We start from the raw sequence: 14,869 nt of genomic DNA, 5'->3' as shown, positions 1-14,869 counted from the left end.
CAACAAAAATAAATGGTGCCCGTTGTCAGTGTTAGCGAATAGGACTTGTGGTTTATTTGAGCTTTTTAGACAAAAGTGGTGATTTGCCGTCCCTCATTAATTTAAACTGTCTTTCCAAACAGGGCATTCAATTTTATTATTTTGTTTTTGGTGGTCACTAGAGGCAAATAATAATATTTTTATATTCAAACCATCTGTCGGGTAAAAATTGCAATCATTTTTTTCCCCCACACAGTTCTGCTGCCAAACAACGGGCGAGAGGGGAACGCCATCAACGCTCTTATTCACTCTTGTTGTCTCGTTTCTGCCTTTTGTCCTCTTCAGTCGCTACTCACGCAGGTGGAACAGGCTGTGCAGGCGCAAGTGTCGGGCGGCTGTCAAATCGCAGGTTTTCTATTGGCTGGTTATCTTTCTGGTTTTCCTCAACACTCTCACCATCGCCTCGGAACATCACCAGCAGCCGCAGTGGTTAACAGACGTGCAAGGTGGAAAAAGTTTTGGTTGGGGTTGATGACATCGTACTATTTTAGTTGCTAATTTTTTTTCTCCCACTTCAGACATAGCTAACAAAGTTTTACTCGCACTCTTCACCGGTGAGATGCTCTTGAAGATGTACAGCCTGGGCCTTCAGGTATGTGCAAATTGTTTTTAAACGAAAATTCTCAAAAAATTAGTTGAAATTGGACCCCCACCCCCTCTTTTTTTTTTCAAGGCATACTTCGTCTCGCTCTTCAACCGCTTTGACAGTTTTGTCGTTTGCGGCGGGATTCTGGAGACCATCCTGGTGGAAACTAAGATCATGTCGCCTCTCGGCATCTCCGTGCTGCGTTGCGTGCGCTTGTTGCGGATCTTCAAAATAACCAGGTTGATTCATTTATTTATTTTTTATTTATTTTATTATTATAATTTTTTTATTTTATATATTTTTTAATGTTTTTTTAATTTTTTTAATTATTTTGTTTTTTTATGTATGTATTATTTATCTATTTAATTATTATAAAAAATATATTTTATATATATATATTATTTTTTTTGTATTTTATTTTTTTATCTTTTCATTTATAAATGTATTTATTTATTGATTTACTGCTAATGCTCAAGTGACTGAATGTGTTTGCGGCGTCCAGATACTGGAACTCGCTGTCCAACTTGGTGGCCTCCTTGCTGAACTCAGTGCGCTCCATCGCTTCCCTGCTGCTCCTGCTCTTCCTCTTCATCATCATCTTCTCCCTGCTGGGCATGCAGCTCTTTGGCGGCAAGTTCAACTTTGAGGACACCCGGCGAAGCACCTTTGACAACTTCCCCCAGTCGCTGTTGACCGTCTTCCAGGTAAGCCCCCCCGATCGAAACGGTCCCCTTAAGATCTATTTTCCGTCAAAACAAAGTTCCTTGTTCTTCATCAGATCTTAACCGGTGAAGACTGGAACTCGGTGATGTACGACGGGATCATGGCGTATGGCGGGCCTTCCTTCCCCGGCATGCTGGTCTGCATCTACTTCATCATCCTCTTCATCTGCGGAAACTGTATCCTGATGAATAGCGCTGAGATGTTTCTTCATGGGGTGTAATGTTGATAACTCGTCATATGATGTTTTTTTTTTTTGAGCTAGTGGCTCGGGCGATGGCAAATCACATCCACGATGATTCAGCAACATCCTTAATTTCACTCCCGTGACCAGATATCCTACTCAACGTCTTCTTGGCCATCGCTGTGGACAACCTAGCTGATGCCGAGAGCCTGACGTCTGCTCAAAAGGAGGAAGAGGAGGAGAAAGAGAGGAAGAAACTAGCCAGGTACACTCATGGGCTCCAAGAGAAAGCTTCAAGTGGTTCATGTCCATTTTTTTTTCTAGACTGGGCACTCCAGACAAGAGGCACAACAACGAGAAGCCTCCACTGGAGGAAGAGAAGCGAGAGAAGATTGAGCTGAAGTCCATCACGTCGGATGGCGAGAGCAACACTGCCACAAAAGTACACACAATCATTTCCCAAATCTATCCTTTGTATTAGTTTTACATCATTTGTTTAATTTCTCCCGCAGATCAACATGGACGATTACTGCGGCGATGAAAGCGAAGAGAAGAATCCATATCCTGCAAACGATTACATCGGTAAAATATTTCATCGGGAAATTAAGTCGTTCTATGCTTCAGTCGTTATGTTTCCGCCAGGTGACGAAGACGACGAGGAACCGGACGTGCCGGTCGGTCCGAGGCCTCGGCCGCTCTCCGACATCCAGCTTAAGGAGAAAGCCGTTCCCATGCCCAAGGCCCGCGCCTTTTTCGTCTTCAGCCACACCAACAAGTAATCCATCCTCATATCGTCTTTCCTTTTTTTTTTTCCACAGAACAACTCGAGTTTCTCTCTCTTTGCCCTTTTATTTTTAGATTCAGGGTTCTATGCCATAAGATCGTCAACCACAACATCTTCACCAACCTCATCCTCTTCTTCATCCTGCTCAGCAGCATCAGTCTGGCAGCCGAAGATCCGGTCAAGAACGACTCCTTCCGAAACGAGGTCTCTTTTAAAACATTTGCTTCCAGTCAGTGCTAAATTCTGACACTGGTGGTTTCCTTTCGCAGATCCTGGGCTATGCGGATCACGTCTTCACGGGGCTTTTCACCATCGAGATTATTCTCAAGGTATCGAGACTCTGCTGTGCATTTTAATTGGTGGGCGTGACTGAGCCAAAATACATCAGAGTAGCGCTAATTCGTTTTTATAGTCCAAATGGTCCATTGCAGAACACAAAATATTTGAGCTACAGTAAAAAATTTATTGTAAGTCATACAAACGTTCTGGTTGCCAAAAACTGAGCACGACAGGGATTTTCAACCGGTGGTCCGCGGGCCTTTAGTGGTCCATGGCGGTATTGCAAGTGGTCCGTGAAATTGGTAATGGAAAATAATTGTAACATTTTTAAAATAAAATTGATTTATTATTTAGATTAAATTTTTTTCAGCTAATTTTGTGAATCATTTAACCATCCAAATGATGTCAAATGTATATTTCAAATTTATACTATATTTCAAATTCTGAACATTCTTTTCAATATCTCCACCACAGATGACAGCTTACGGAGCCTTCCTCCATAAAGGCTCTTTCTGCAGGAACTATTTCAACATTCTGGACCTGGTGGTCGTCAGCGTTTCCCTCATTTCCTCCGGGATACAGTGAGTCCAATATTCTATTGTCGCCAAAAAATTGATCGCCCTGACACCTTTGCCAATTATCCTTACTCGACGTCACCGAGTCCTCACCCGCCCCGTCTTTTTGCCTTCACGGGCCGTTTAGTCGAGCCCTACGGCGACACAAATCAACTTGTCGAGTAGCTAAGTAGGCAAATGTTTTGCTTGGTAAATTGCCTTCACGCGGCCTCACTCTTCTCAACAACTTTACACTCCATTGCTCGCCCCCTCCTTCACCCCTTTCATGCTGTTTGTTATTAATAAAGATGTCCTTTGCTTCTTCAAGTAAATAACTCATTGGTACACTGTGCTATTTCTCATGTTTAATATGCTATGCTACATTTTCTGTTTCAAACTCTTTAATAGACTAGACTTCTCGACGTAAGTCCATATTAGTGCTTGTTAATATGACTCCCTAAACACCTTAAATGTGTGAAAACTGTCACTCCCTTGGTTTCTAGAGTTTGGGAGAGTTTCGCCAAAATAGCTTCTTTTAATAATAATATTAAAATGACAATTAATTAGTCAATCAAGAGAACTCTCCTGAGCAATAGAAATGGCAGCCTAATGTTAAGTGTTTTTTTTTTTGTGGGATGTTGGTGGCCGGTCACAGTCAACGTCAGTCCAATTTGTAACGTGAATCTGCGTGTAGCATTCATAAAATAGATGAACGTCTCATTTCGTTAATTAAGTCAAGGAAATATTGCCGAAAGTGTGCCTTGCGGGAGCACTTCCTGTCATCGTCCAGCCGCTTAATGGCGACACGCACTTCCCCCAACCCCTCCCATCCGGGTCGGCCGAGCGTAGCTTTTATAGCATCTAAAAGGTGTCTTTATTTGCCAAATGGTGGCAGCACGCCAAGTCCTTACGGCTACTTTGACTGTGACACGTCAGCGGCTTCATCCCACCTTTAAACACTTTTCCACTTCCGGTTAGAAGGCGTCACACACTTCTTGCTTTCCACAGTTCATCCCGTAGAACGGGAGTGTCAAACTCAATTTTGTCGTGGGTAATAATAATTGCTTGAAACATCTCTATTTTTTCAACAAACAATTTGCAATTTTAGTATTGACACAAAGTCAATGTATAATTTGTCTTTGCGGGCCAAATATAATTACACTGCGGGCCAAATTTGGCCCGCGGGCCAGAGTTTGACACCCCTAGGATGATGCGCTGACATTTTGTTTAGTTTATAGAAAAAGTTTTTTTTTTTTGTGAAAGGTCAAACTTTTTCTCACACATTTATGCAAAAAAAAAAAAAAAAATCAAAATGTCAACGTATTCATTTTGACTTTAGGAGCTTTTGTTTTGAGCACAACCTTTGAACTGACACTTTTCTTACAGCACACGTTGCTTGACCTTGTTTGTCTGGATGTGTTCCTAAAATGTGTGTAGTTGATTCATTGTGTGATACAAGGACTTGTTGTGTTGCTCCAAAACACAATTAACAGTCTTGTGAATTGCCCTAGCAAAACAAGTAGAAGTGTGTTTACAGTACTGTGTGTCTCTTTGGCGTTATAGTTGAATACAAATTTACAAATTATCGTTTCGAGATAGTCAGTAATTAATCACTAGTGGAGCCATATATTTTTATTTTTGCTCAGGGGCTCCGCAAAGCAAAAGTTTTTTTTTTAAAAACCCAAAAAACTCTTCAGAAACCGCTGATGAATATTCATTACTAGTTCCCTATATAGGAGGATTGAAAAAAAAATCTGAAAAAATCAGAGTACACAAAAAAGTCTGTTTTGGAACCTGGTGGGGTCCAAGTATATTTTTGGGGGGGATTAGTGCCCTCGCAGCCCCCCCTCTAGCTCTGCCAGTGCGCAGGCCACATGTTTACATATCTGATCTGCTTTATGACGTAATTATTTTTATGCTACACTTGTTTGGTAGAATTTTGTGAGTACTTGAATGAACACAAGTCAAAGCAAAAAAAAAAAAGATTTGCAAAAAACAAAACGGTCCCTTATGTTGAACCCTCTGTAAGGTTTCTGAGTGTGTCTTCACTGTTGTTTGTTTTGTGTGTTTTCACCTTTTCTAAGCAGGCTGAAACGATTCATGTCACAATTTGTGTTTAAAATTCCTAAGCGCACAACGTCGTGGGACAAGTGCTTTGGCTGTGTAGAAGATGGATGATGCACAAAAATTCTAACTCAATTTATGAGTTTTTTGAGAATTGACGTTATAGTTGCGACATCCACTTTCTATAAATATCTTATTTGAAAAATGCATTTTAGCTGCTCTACAGCTAAATTACATTGGCGTTCCAGGTCTAGCGCCATCAACGTGGTGAAGATCCTGCGAGTTCTCCGAGTGCTCCGACCTTTGCGGGCCATCAACAGAGCCAAGGGCCTGAAGGTGGGTACTCGATCACGTGTTGAAATCCTCCAAAAAAACGTGCTGACCGTGACCGTTTCCCCTCCCTTCAGCATGTGGTGCAGTGCGTCTTTGTGGCCATCAGGACCATCGGCAACATCGTCATCGTCACCACGTTGCTCCAGTTTATGTTCGCCTGCATCGGGGTGCAGCTTTTCAAGGTAAAAAAAAGGCTAAATTATTTTCTACTTTAGGAAGAAGTCATTTACAAAAATGTTTTGCTCTCCAGGGCAAGTTCTTCTTCTGCACGGACAACTCAAAACAGACAAAGGCGGAGTGCAGGTAAGTGGCGGCCATCTTGACCAATTGCAATTATCTCAAAGCAGTTGTGTCATCGTGTTGTGCTTCTTGACAGAGGCTCGTATATAAAGTATAAGGACGGCGATGTGGCCAAGCCAGAACGAGCCCTGAGACTGTGGGAGAACAGCGAATTTAACTTTGACGACGTGCTGCAAGGCATGATGGCTCTGTTTGCGGTGTCCACCTTTGAGGGCTGGCCGGGGTGTGTGCATGAATGCAAAATCACACACACAAACACACACAACGGTTTGTTGTTCGTTTCGGCTCATCAACTTCCTCCCCCCTCCCCTGCAGGCTCCTGTACCGGGCCATTGACTCTCACACTGAAGATGTGGGTCCCATCTACAACTACCGTGTGGTCATCTCCATCTTCTTCATCATCTATATTATTATCATCGCCTTCTTCATGATGAACATCTTCGTCGGTTTCGTCATCGTCACCTTCCAGGAACAAGGCGAGCAGGAGTATAAGAACTGTGAGCTTGATAAAAATCAGGTAAGGAGGGATTTATATGGTCTGTTATAAAAATAGATCAGAAAAAGAAACATTTGTAGCAGGGTCAACCAGTTTGGATTTTTTTTTTAGCTTCCGATATTTGGCTGAATTTATTTATTTATTTAAAAAATATTTATTTATTGGGATGTTCGATCCCACTTATTTTAGAGCGATACTAATTAAATACTGAATTCTTGAGTAGTCACCGATACCAAGTACCGATACCACTAGTAGTTTGGATACATAAAACTTCCAATACTGCTAATTCAGAATAATTATAAACATGATCAGTGATTAGTAGCCAGCATATGGGTATTGATTTTGATTTTAACACATTTCAGAAATTTGTATGAAACCACACGTAGTTTATCAGCACGTAATTCTCAATGTCAAAAAGGTCGCTGAACCCTGGTCCAGTGCGTTACCTTTTGTATCTTTTGTGTGTTTATCGCAGCGTCAGTGTGTTGAATATGCCCTGAAGGCCCGCCCCCTGCGCCGCTACATCCCCAAGAACCCGTATCAGTACAAGGTGTGGTACGTGGTCAACTCCTCCTACTTTGAGTACCTGATGTTCACGCTCATCCTTCTCAACACGATCTGCCTGGCCATGCAGGTGAGCCACACAGACACACATCCTATTTTCATCTCTTAGTGCATCAATTGCATGTGTGCATTTGCGCTTGGCAGCATCACGGCCAAACGAAGAACTTCAACGACGCCATGAACATCCTCAATATGCTCTTCACTGGGCTCTTCACTGTGGAGATGATCCTCAAATTGATCGCCTTCAAGCCCAGGGTGAGGCCCGCTTTGATGTAAATTGGAGCAGACTTGCATATTTTATAAAGGAACGCATTAACACCTAATGATCCAAATGAGTGAACCCATCCACCCTCCCTCCCTATTTTCCCCCTCATCTTTGCCTCCTTTGACAAACCTAAGCCTCTGTGTTTTAATATTAAATACAGTGGCGCCTTGAGTTTAACTTGACCGCGCTCGTAACTTCAAAAACTCTTCAAGTCTTCTTTCCCATTGAAAAAATATATTCCAGCCTGAAAAAAACCATATATTTGTCTGTCTACATTTGCTGCTTCACCGTTTGTGTTCAGATCGCCGTCGCTGAAAGGGCTAATAAAACAAAGCCACATCGATGCTACATGCTACTGGTTAGTCTCGTTTCCCATTATGTGTTAGCATTAGAGGCTACGCTATGCGGTCGTTTTGATTTAAACACAAGGGTAATTCTCTCGGTTTGTTTGACCGTAAACTTCAGCCAGGAGTGGCAATAAAAAGCTTGAAGGAAAAAAGTCAAGTTACTCGTATCTCAAGGCGCCACTGTGGCATCAAGGCGTTGATATTTCCAAAATGTGACATATCTGATCCGTGCTACGAGGTGGCGGCAGATGGTGTTTCCCTTCTAACCTTGGTCCCTCCCTCCCTTCCTCCTCCTCATCCTCCTGTGTAGGGGTACTTTAGTGATCCCTGGAATGTGTTTGATTTCCTCATCGTAATTGGCAGCATAATAGACGTCATTCTCAGTGAAATCAACGTAAGTACTCGCCTCTCCCTCTCTCTCTCTCTCTCCACCTGTCTTCGCTCCATTTTCTCCTCTTTCCCTCTCCTTTCTTCCTTCCTTCCTTCCTTGAGTCCGAAAAGACCACTCATTGGATACCGACTTCCATAAAGACAAGTAAGGCAGGCACTAACGTAGTCAGGTTCTTTATTGACGATTAATCGGATTGAACTGCCTCACACCAGTCGTGCATGCTGATTTCCTCCATCATTATATTTTTTGGGATGAGCGTCATCAACCAATCAAATGTTCTGTTTTCTCTTCTCGTCATGTTTAAAAAGCTTCTTTTTTTTCCCCTCCTTTTTCTTTCTGTCATCTTTCTGCTCTTTCCATCGCCACGCAGCATTATTTTGTTGATGCATGGAACGCATTTGACGCCTTGATAGTTGTGGGTAGCATTGTTGACATAGCCATCACTGAGGTTAACGTAAGTAGCTCCCTCCACGTTGCCAACACGCTTGCGCCATCCCCAAACGCTCAAACACGCAAGGCGAGCGATACCCATCTCGCATGCCTTCAAATGATTAGCAAGCCTCAGCTGCACCACATTTGATCCCGCGATGGCCCAATTGGGTCAAGTGAACCCAAAGTAGCATTAATTTGAAACACATGAAAAGCACTTTGCTAGCGCTTCTCACTCAAATTTAACCTGTTATTTTTTTACCCCAAAAAAAATGGCTGCACTGTTTCTATCATTTGAATTTGTGACAGATTGGTGTCAATTTTTTTTGGTGCTCCCACGTTTCCTTTGGCATGACAAATGACAAGATGCATTGGTTTGGTGTCATCTCTTTCGAAAATATTTTGTGACAGCAAGGTCTGGATTAGAATGAAAAGATACATGAAGCAGAATCTCGCACGGGGTACAATTTAATCCCCAAATGGTTTCACTCAGAGTCTGCTAGATGTATGTAAATGTATTCATGGATTCATTTATTCTCCACGTGGAGGCACAATGGAGTGGCATAACAATGCACAAGCCCAACACAAGTCAAATGTCGAGTGTCCATTGTGTTTAGACTTCAGGGTTGCTTGCCGTCGTTAAAAAAAAAAAAAAAAAAAAGGAGAAAAGCTTTTTAGTATGCAAAAGCCGAGTAGGACCCGACAGAACTCCACATCATTTAGTCATAGAATAAATTCTGCTGGCAGGACTCAATTTCTAGGGAAGCAAATCATGTTGTACAATGATGTCGCTTGCAGGCCTGGTCAAATAGATGAATGTCACGTTAAAAATTCATCTTGAAAAGTGCCGCTTTTTATGACCTGGACAATCCCGGCCGGCTTCAAGTCCAGAAAGGGAATCCAGACTGGGCTTTCTATGAACAACACTCTCTGCAGTACTTTTTAGACATTTTGGTTGGACAGTTTGAAAATGACCCAGATATGCATAGTTGTCATCTGTCATCTTTTTCCTGGCTGATTTTCCTCATTTACTACTTAAGTGGGTGGTTTTTTTTTTATCCACTTCTTGTCATGATCTTTTTTTTTCCCACTCAGTAACTAAATGTAATAACAAAATAACATTTTTGTTAACAAAATAAAAACAAAACTGAATTCTTTTAAAAGACTCTAATTGCATCTTTCGAATTACAAATTTAAAAACAAACAATTAAAATCAAAACAATTAATTAACAACAATTAAAAACAAAAATTAACTAACTATAATTATAGCAAAAAATTATTTAGTTTTTCCACACTTTGTTTTATGTTGTAACGAATAAATGTGGCATAAGTATATATTTATTGTAACCTTGCTGATTCAATTATTTTTATTATTACTTATTATTATTTTTATTATTATTTATTTAAAAAAAAGCCTGTTGCTGCTACTTGCGCTCCAGCAAAAGGCCGTTTAACACAAAAACAATTTCAATTTAGAATAAATCCCTTCCTTCCTTCTTTCCTTCCTTCCCTCTGTCCTTCTTTCTCTCAATATCCATTCTGTATTTTGTTTTGTGTCATTCAACCTTGCACACCATCAAACACGACACACACCCCTCTTACCGGCAGATGGTATAATCCTACAATTTTGAAAAGAGGTGGCCCGGTTACAATGCGTCACCTTTCTTCCAGGAGAAGCTTTTGGAGGGTAACGTTGCGCAAGATCGCTCGATCCATCGCTCCGAGCTTGTTTAAAATGTCTCTTACCAGAGGGCGGGGCTTACATCTTTGTGCCTAAATGTGAATGTGAGATTGGGGCGCCTGTTTGACTCCAAAGGATTGTTTGGAGCTCAAATGAGGCCTCGAATAGCACATCGGGTGTTTTCCAATTGTCTGCCCATACGGTAAACACAGCTTGAACGTTCCGTAGCGACATCTTCTGCTATTGCATCGTAGCTCCAGCTGGCAGCAAGATAAACAGATAGTTCCGGAGGCAGCCTTCCATCCATCACCGTGCACATAAAGCCACGGGCACCTGCACATAAATGTTGCAGACACATCATCAGCTCCTTCGCCTTTCTCTCCATGCTGGCCCGGGCCATTATTCATTATTTCAGCCCCGAAGCGTTAAACAGACTTTTCCAATATCCTACAGTCCCAACATGGTTCAAGCTAGCCTGATGCCACCCATCTATACGCTGTAATATCTTCTGAATTGTCCCTCCTGGCCCAGATGAAAATGTGCTTTTTTTTTTTTTTTTTTTTTTTTAATAATAATCCATCCACTTCCTGCTTGGGACGGCAAGTAAAACTCCTCAAGTATGACATCTAGCTCATGAGCAGCTGAGATTATTTTTTTTTAAGTAAGAATGGACATAAAAAAAAAGAAAATTGTAGGGAGACGGGACTTTTTTGTCCCCAAAAAAATTGTATTACCTCCAAATATTTGAAGACAACTGGACGACTCACAAGGCGCCGCCGCCGCTCTGTTGCTGATCTTTGTTGCCTTTCCTTAAAGCCAGCTGACTCCTCCTCGTCCTCCTCCTCTTCGTCTTCCTCCTCTTCCTCCTCTCACCCCCCTGTGGTAAGACCAACGGTACGCTCCGACGGTAACCTCCGGCGTCGATCCGTCCCGCCGTCCTCCGCATGACCCCCACCGCTGCCACACTGCTGATATTCCATCGTTGTGTGTGGGTCCAATGCGCTGGAGTTGCGTGACTTTTGCAAGTGGCGTGGTTGTTGTTGCCATGGCGCTCGCTGCCTCCCCCCCGGTGCTTCGTCATCAGTGCAAACCATCACGCTGTCACACTATTTGATGTGCCCGAGTCTCCTTTTGTCTTTCTACACTTGATGTCACCTCAGCTTCCTGCCCCACGCTCTCTTTGATTCAATGGGCTGTTTTTTTTGGGGGGGGTTACACTGTGCAGCAGAGAACTGAGCCAAATCTGTTCCAAAACTTTTGCACACCACAGTATTGATGATGTCGTTTTGATATACGAGTGGCAACAAACAGATGTGTCCAGATGTTACATCACATGTTCATGTTGCTTTTGTTCTTTCGTCGCTAAGAAGAAACAGTACCATAAATAAATAACTGCGTATTAGAATAGCACTCAACACGATGAATATTTTGAATTTTTTATCATTGACTGCTGGCATACAAAAGAAAGCCGCTGCTAAAAAAACCTCCTCAACTGCCAAATTTCCACCCTGAGCAAAAAAGTCTAAAAATAACTCGCGAGGGTCAGTCATATGAGGTTTTGTCAGTAAAAGCAAACCACTAGAAAGGGGTGAGAATGAGATTTACCAAGCGTGATGATGGGAATTTATACCAGGAGATATAATATCTTAATCTACGTGAAGCTCCCCAGTTGTTCCCGCACACCAGGAGTGATTTATTTGAACCTCCCTGCAGGCAGAGATTTCTGACACTTCCGAATTGTTCCGGGCGATTTATGGACCTGCTAGTTTTAATAATAATCTCTACGGACATCTTTTAAAACACATATAATGGTGCGGCCATGATGTTTTATAGGCAAAATAATGACAACCAAAATCTAGTAGATGTGAGATTCTTTGATCTGTTTGTTGCCTCGTGAATTCCTCAAACAGACGAAACCTCAATTTTTGTCCTCTGAAAGTTTTCCATACTAACTTGGGCATGTGTGCATGTGTGTGCGAATAATGTCAATAACGTCAAAAAGGGCCTGCAGAACTCGGAAGAGAACGCTCGGATCTCCATCACCTTCTTCCGGCTCTTCCGTGTTATGCGTCTGGTGAAACTGCTCTCCCGTGGGGAAGGGATACGGACCTTGCTGTGGACATTCATCAAGTCCTTCCAGGTGACTCAACTCAAAGGCTCGATCCAATTCAAGTAATACAGGAAATGATTTCCTCCAGACAGGACAGAAATAACCTGAATGAAAAAGTTGAAGCCAAAACAGCAGGGGCCCCATAGTTGACCCCTGTGGAACACCAAAATGGAATGTAATGTGATCCGTTTGTCTTCTCCAGGCTCTACCTTACGTCGCCCTGCTGATCGTAATGCTGTTTTTCATTTACGCCGTCATCGGCATGCAGGTAAAACCGCCTCCTGTCTCGTCTCCCTGTTGGATTTAATTGGCCTTTCCTAATTGACCAAAGAGACTCGCGTGTTTTCCTCCCCCGCCGCTTCTCGTGCAGATGTTTGGCAAGATAGCGCTGCAGGACCACACGCAGATCAACAGGAACAACAATTTCCAGACGTTCCCCCAGGCAGTGCTGCTGCTCTTCAGGTGAGGGAGATTTCAACGCTCCTTATCGTCTCCTTCGACACGCTCGGCGCCTTCTCGGAGCTTCTTTTTCCTAAAATAAGCTTTACGCGTGGATTTTCTTTTTTCGGGTTAATTAAAATATAGACTAATGTCAAAAAAGGTACTTTAAAAGTGTGTTGCACATGGCAGCGTGTAGCAATTTGAAGCTCCAGCTGTGCTGGAACATTGGTTGGAAAAAGAAGTGAAAACAAAGCATGTCGGGCAGATGTGCGACAGGCGAAGCGTGGCAAGAGATCATGCTGGCGTGCTCGCCCTACCGCCCATGCGAGAAAGGATCCTCCAATGAGAACATCACCATCCCGGAGGACTGCGGGAGCCAGTTTGCTATCATCTACTTTGTCAGCTTCTACATGCTCTGTGCCTTTCTGGTGAGCACCAAGTCCAAACTCGCCCCCAAATTAAATTTGGTGATTTGAAAGAATTTAGACGGAATCTTTTCTGTAGATCATTAATCTCTTCGTGGCTGTCATCATGGATAACTTTGACTACCTGACACGGGATTGGTCCATCCTGGGGCCGCATCATCTCGACGAGTTCAAGAGGATCTGGGCTGAGTACGACCCGGAAGCTAAGTGAGTTAGCGTAGCGACGCCGTAAAAGGATAACGAGCGGTGTGCAAAAATCATTCACGTGTTTTTTTTGTTTTTTTTTTCAGGGGGAGGATCAAACACCTGGATGTGGTGACTCTCCTCCGAAGAATCCAGCCACCGCTCGGCTTCGGGAAGCTCTGTCCTCATCGGGTCGCTTGCAAGGTTTGCACGCCGGTTTGTACTTTAGCTAATCCCAGAAGAACATCTAGCATTGTGTTTATGTTTGTATGTAGCGTCTGGTATCCATGAACATGCCTCTAAACAGCGACGGAACCGTCATGTTCAACGCGACCCTGTTTGCACTTGTCAGAACCGCGCTGAGGATCAAGACAGAAGGTACAGCGCAATTAATTAGACTCACTCTAGTTGTCTTTTCATGCATCCAAGTTTTTTATGTTCTGTGCGTGTTTTTAGGGAATCTGGAGCAAGCCAATGAGGAACTGAGGGCCATCGTAAAGAAGATCTGGAAGCGAACCAGCATGAAACTTCTGGATCAAGTAGTGCCCCCTGCTGGCGGTGTGTAGTATTGCATTTTGGAAAATCCCCGATTTACAAGCAGGAATGTAACGTTCAAAATTTTTGGGGGGACTCAGACGACGAGGTGACCGTCGGAAAGTTCTACGCCACCTTCCTCATTCAGGAATACTTCCGCAAGTTCAAGAAGAGGAAAGAACAAGGTCTGGTGGCCAAAGTGCCGCCTAAAACTGCCCTCTCTCTGCAGGTAAGCGCACAAACTTGTAATTTGCATTTCTGCATCACAAACATTTCCCGATATGTTTAGGCGGGCCTGCGGACGTTGCATGACATCGGTCCGGAGATCAGGAGGGCCATCTCTGGAGACCTCACGGTGGAGGAGGAGGTAGACAAAGGCCCCAAGGAGCCCGTGTCGGCTGCATCCGAGGACGATATCTTCAGGGTAAAGGTCGGCTACACACACTTTCACGTACTCATAGAAAGCGAGCAAGCAAGAGAACGATGCTTGGCCTCCAGCTTGAAGCTCTCCATGTAGATATGAATAATATTCATGCATGTGCTCAAGTACATCAATTCACATTTGGTAAGTTTCCATTCAAGCAGCCTCCCATTGGTGTCATCATTTCCAGGGCCCGATTGATAAAACTGGCTGATTTTTGCCGATTTTTCTTTCCTATTAAGGGAGTAAAAAAAAGTTTGAGTATTCAATATAATTTTTTTAATAATTTTTTTTTTTTTATTGTTTTTGCCGATTTTTCTTTCCTAATTAGTAAGGGAGCAAAAAAGAATTAAAAATATTCAATATAGTTTCTTAATTAATCCGATTTTTTAAAATTCATTCTTTTGCAGATTTTTCTTTTTTTAAGTATTAAGGGAGCAAAAAAGAATTAAAAATATTCAATATAGTTTTTTAATTAATCTGTTTTTTTTAAATGAATGATTCTTGCCGATTTTTCTTTCCCACGTATGAAGGGAGCAAAAAATAAGTTAAAATATTCAATATACTTTTTTTTTTAATTAATCGCTTATCAGAATTTTATTTTGCCAAATATCGGAGTTTACATCGGCCTCAAGAAATCCATATCAGTTGGGCCCTGATCATTTCCACATAAGCCGCCATGCTTATTTGTTGGGCGCAGTTTTACCCCCCCAAAAAAAATTAAAACATTATATGATTC

General features: G+C 42.5%; 1 protein-coding gene across 3 annotated transcripts in view; it reads left to right on the top strand.

Annotated features, from left to right (window-relative positions):
- cacna1c (calcium channel, voltage-dependent, L type, alpha 1C subunit) overlaps positions 1–14,869 on the top strand; it is an 87,411-nt gene that overhangs the window by 65,077 nt on the left and 7,465 nt on the right. Inside the window, exons 13-43 of one of the 3 annotated variants that reach the window (XM_049761532.2) lie at positions 325–485; positions 558–631; positions 713–864; positions 1,128–1,329; positions 1,404–1,524; positions 1,680–1,794; positions 1,854–1,971; positions 2,042–2,111; positions 2,172–2,304; positions 2,388–2,517; positions 2,583–2,642; positions 3,067–3,173; positions 5,459–5,546; positions 5,618–5,725; positions 5,794–5,846; positions 5,920–6,066; positions 6,159–6,360; positions 6,815–6,973; positions 7,048–7,158; positions 7,826–7,909; positions 10,833–10,910; positions 12,019–12,156; positions 12,329–12,394; positions 12,497–12,588; positions 12,833–12,995; positions 13,072–13,199; positions 13,283–13,379; positions 13,451–13,553; positions 13,632–13,733; positions 13,811–13,938; positions 13,999–14,139. In XM_049761532.2, coding sequence (XP_049617489.1) covers positions 325–485; positions 558–631; positions 713–864; positions 1,128–1,329; positions 1,404–1,524; positions 1,680–1,794; positions 1,854–1,971; positions 2,042–2,111; positions 2,172–2,304; positions 2,388–2,517; positions 2,583–2,642; positions 3,067–3,173; positions 5,459–5,546; positions 5,618–5,725; positions 5,794–5,846; positions 5,920–6,066; positions 6,159–6,360; positions 6,815–6,973; positions 7,048–7,158; positions 7,826–7,909; positions 10,833–10,910; positions 12,019–12,156; positions 12,329–12,394; positions 12,497–12,588; positions 12,833–12,995; positions 13,072–13,199; positions 13,283–13,379; positions 13,451–13,553; positions 13,632–13,733; positions 13,811–13,938; positions 13,999–14,139 — 3,631 coding nt within the window. Of the gene's footprint in view, positions 1–324; positions 486–557; positions 632–712; positions 865–1,127; positions 1,330–1,403; positions 1,525–1,679; positions 1,795–1,853; positions 1,972–2,041; positions 2,305–2,387; positions 2,518–2,582; positions 2,643–3,066; positions 3,174–3,554; positions 3,570–5,458; positions 5,547–5,617; positions 5,726–5,793; positions 5,847–5,919; positions 6,067–6,158; positions 6,361–6,814; positions 6,974–7,047; positions 7,159–7,825; positions 7,910–8,276; positions 8,361–10,832; positions 10,911–12,018; positions 12,157–12,328; positions 12,395–12,496; positions 12,589–12,832; positions 12,996–13,071; positions 13,200–13,282; positions 13,380–13,450; positions 13,734–13,810; positions 13,939–13,998; positions 14,140–14,869 lie in introns of all 3 variants that reach the window. The other 2 variants (XM_049761531.2, XM_049761533.2) reach the window with 2 other exon arrangements.

This window comes from Syngnathus scovelli, chromosome 22, assembly GCF_024217435.2.
Source record: "Syngnathus scovelli strain Florida chromosome 22, RoL_Ssco_1.2, whole genome shotgun sequence".
NCBI classification, from domain to species: Eukaryota; Metazoa; Chordata; class Actinopteri; order Syngnathiformes; family Syngnathidae; genus Syngnathus; species Syngnathus scovelli.
This window is presented reverse-complemented; position numbering and strand designations above follow the sequence as displayed.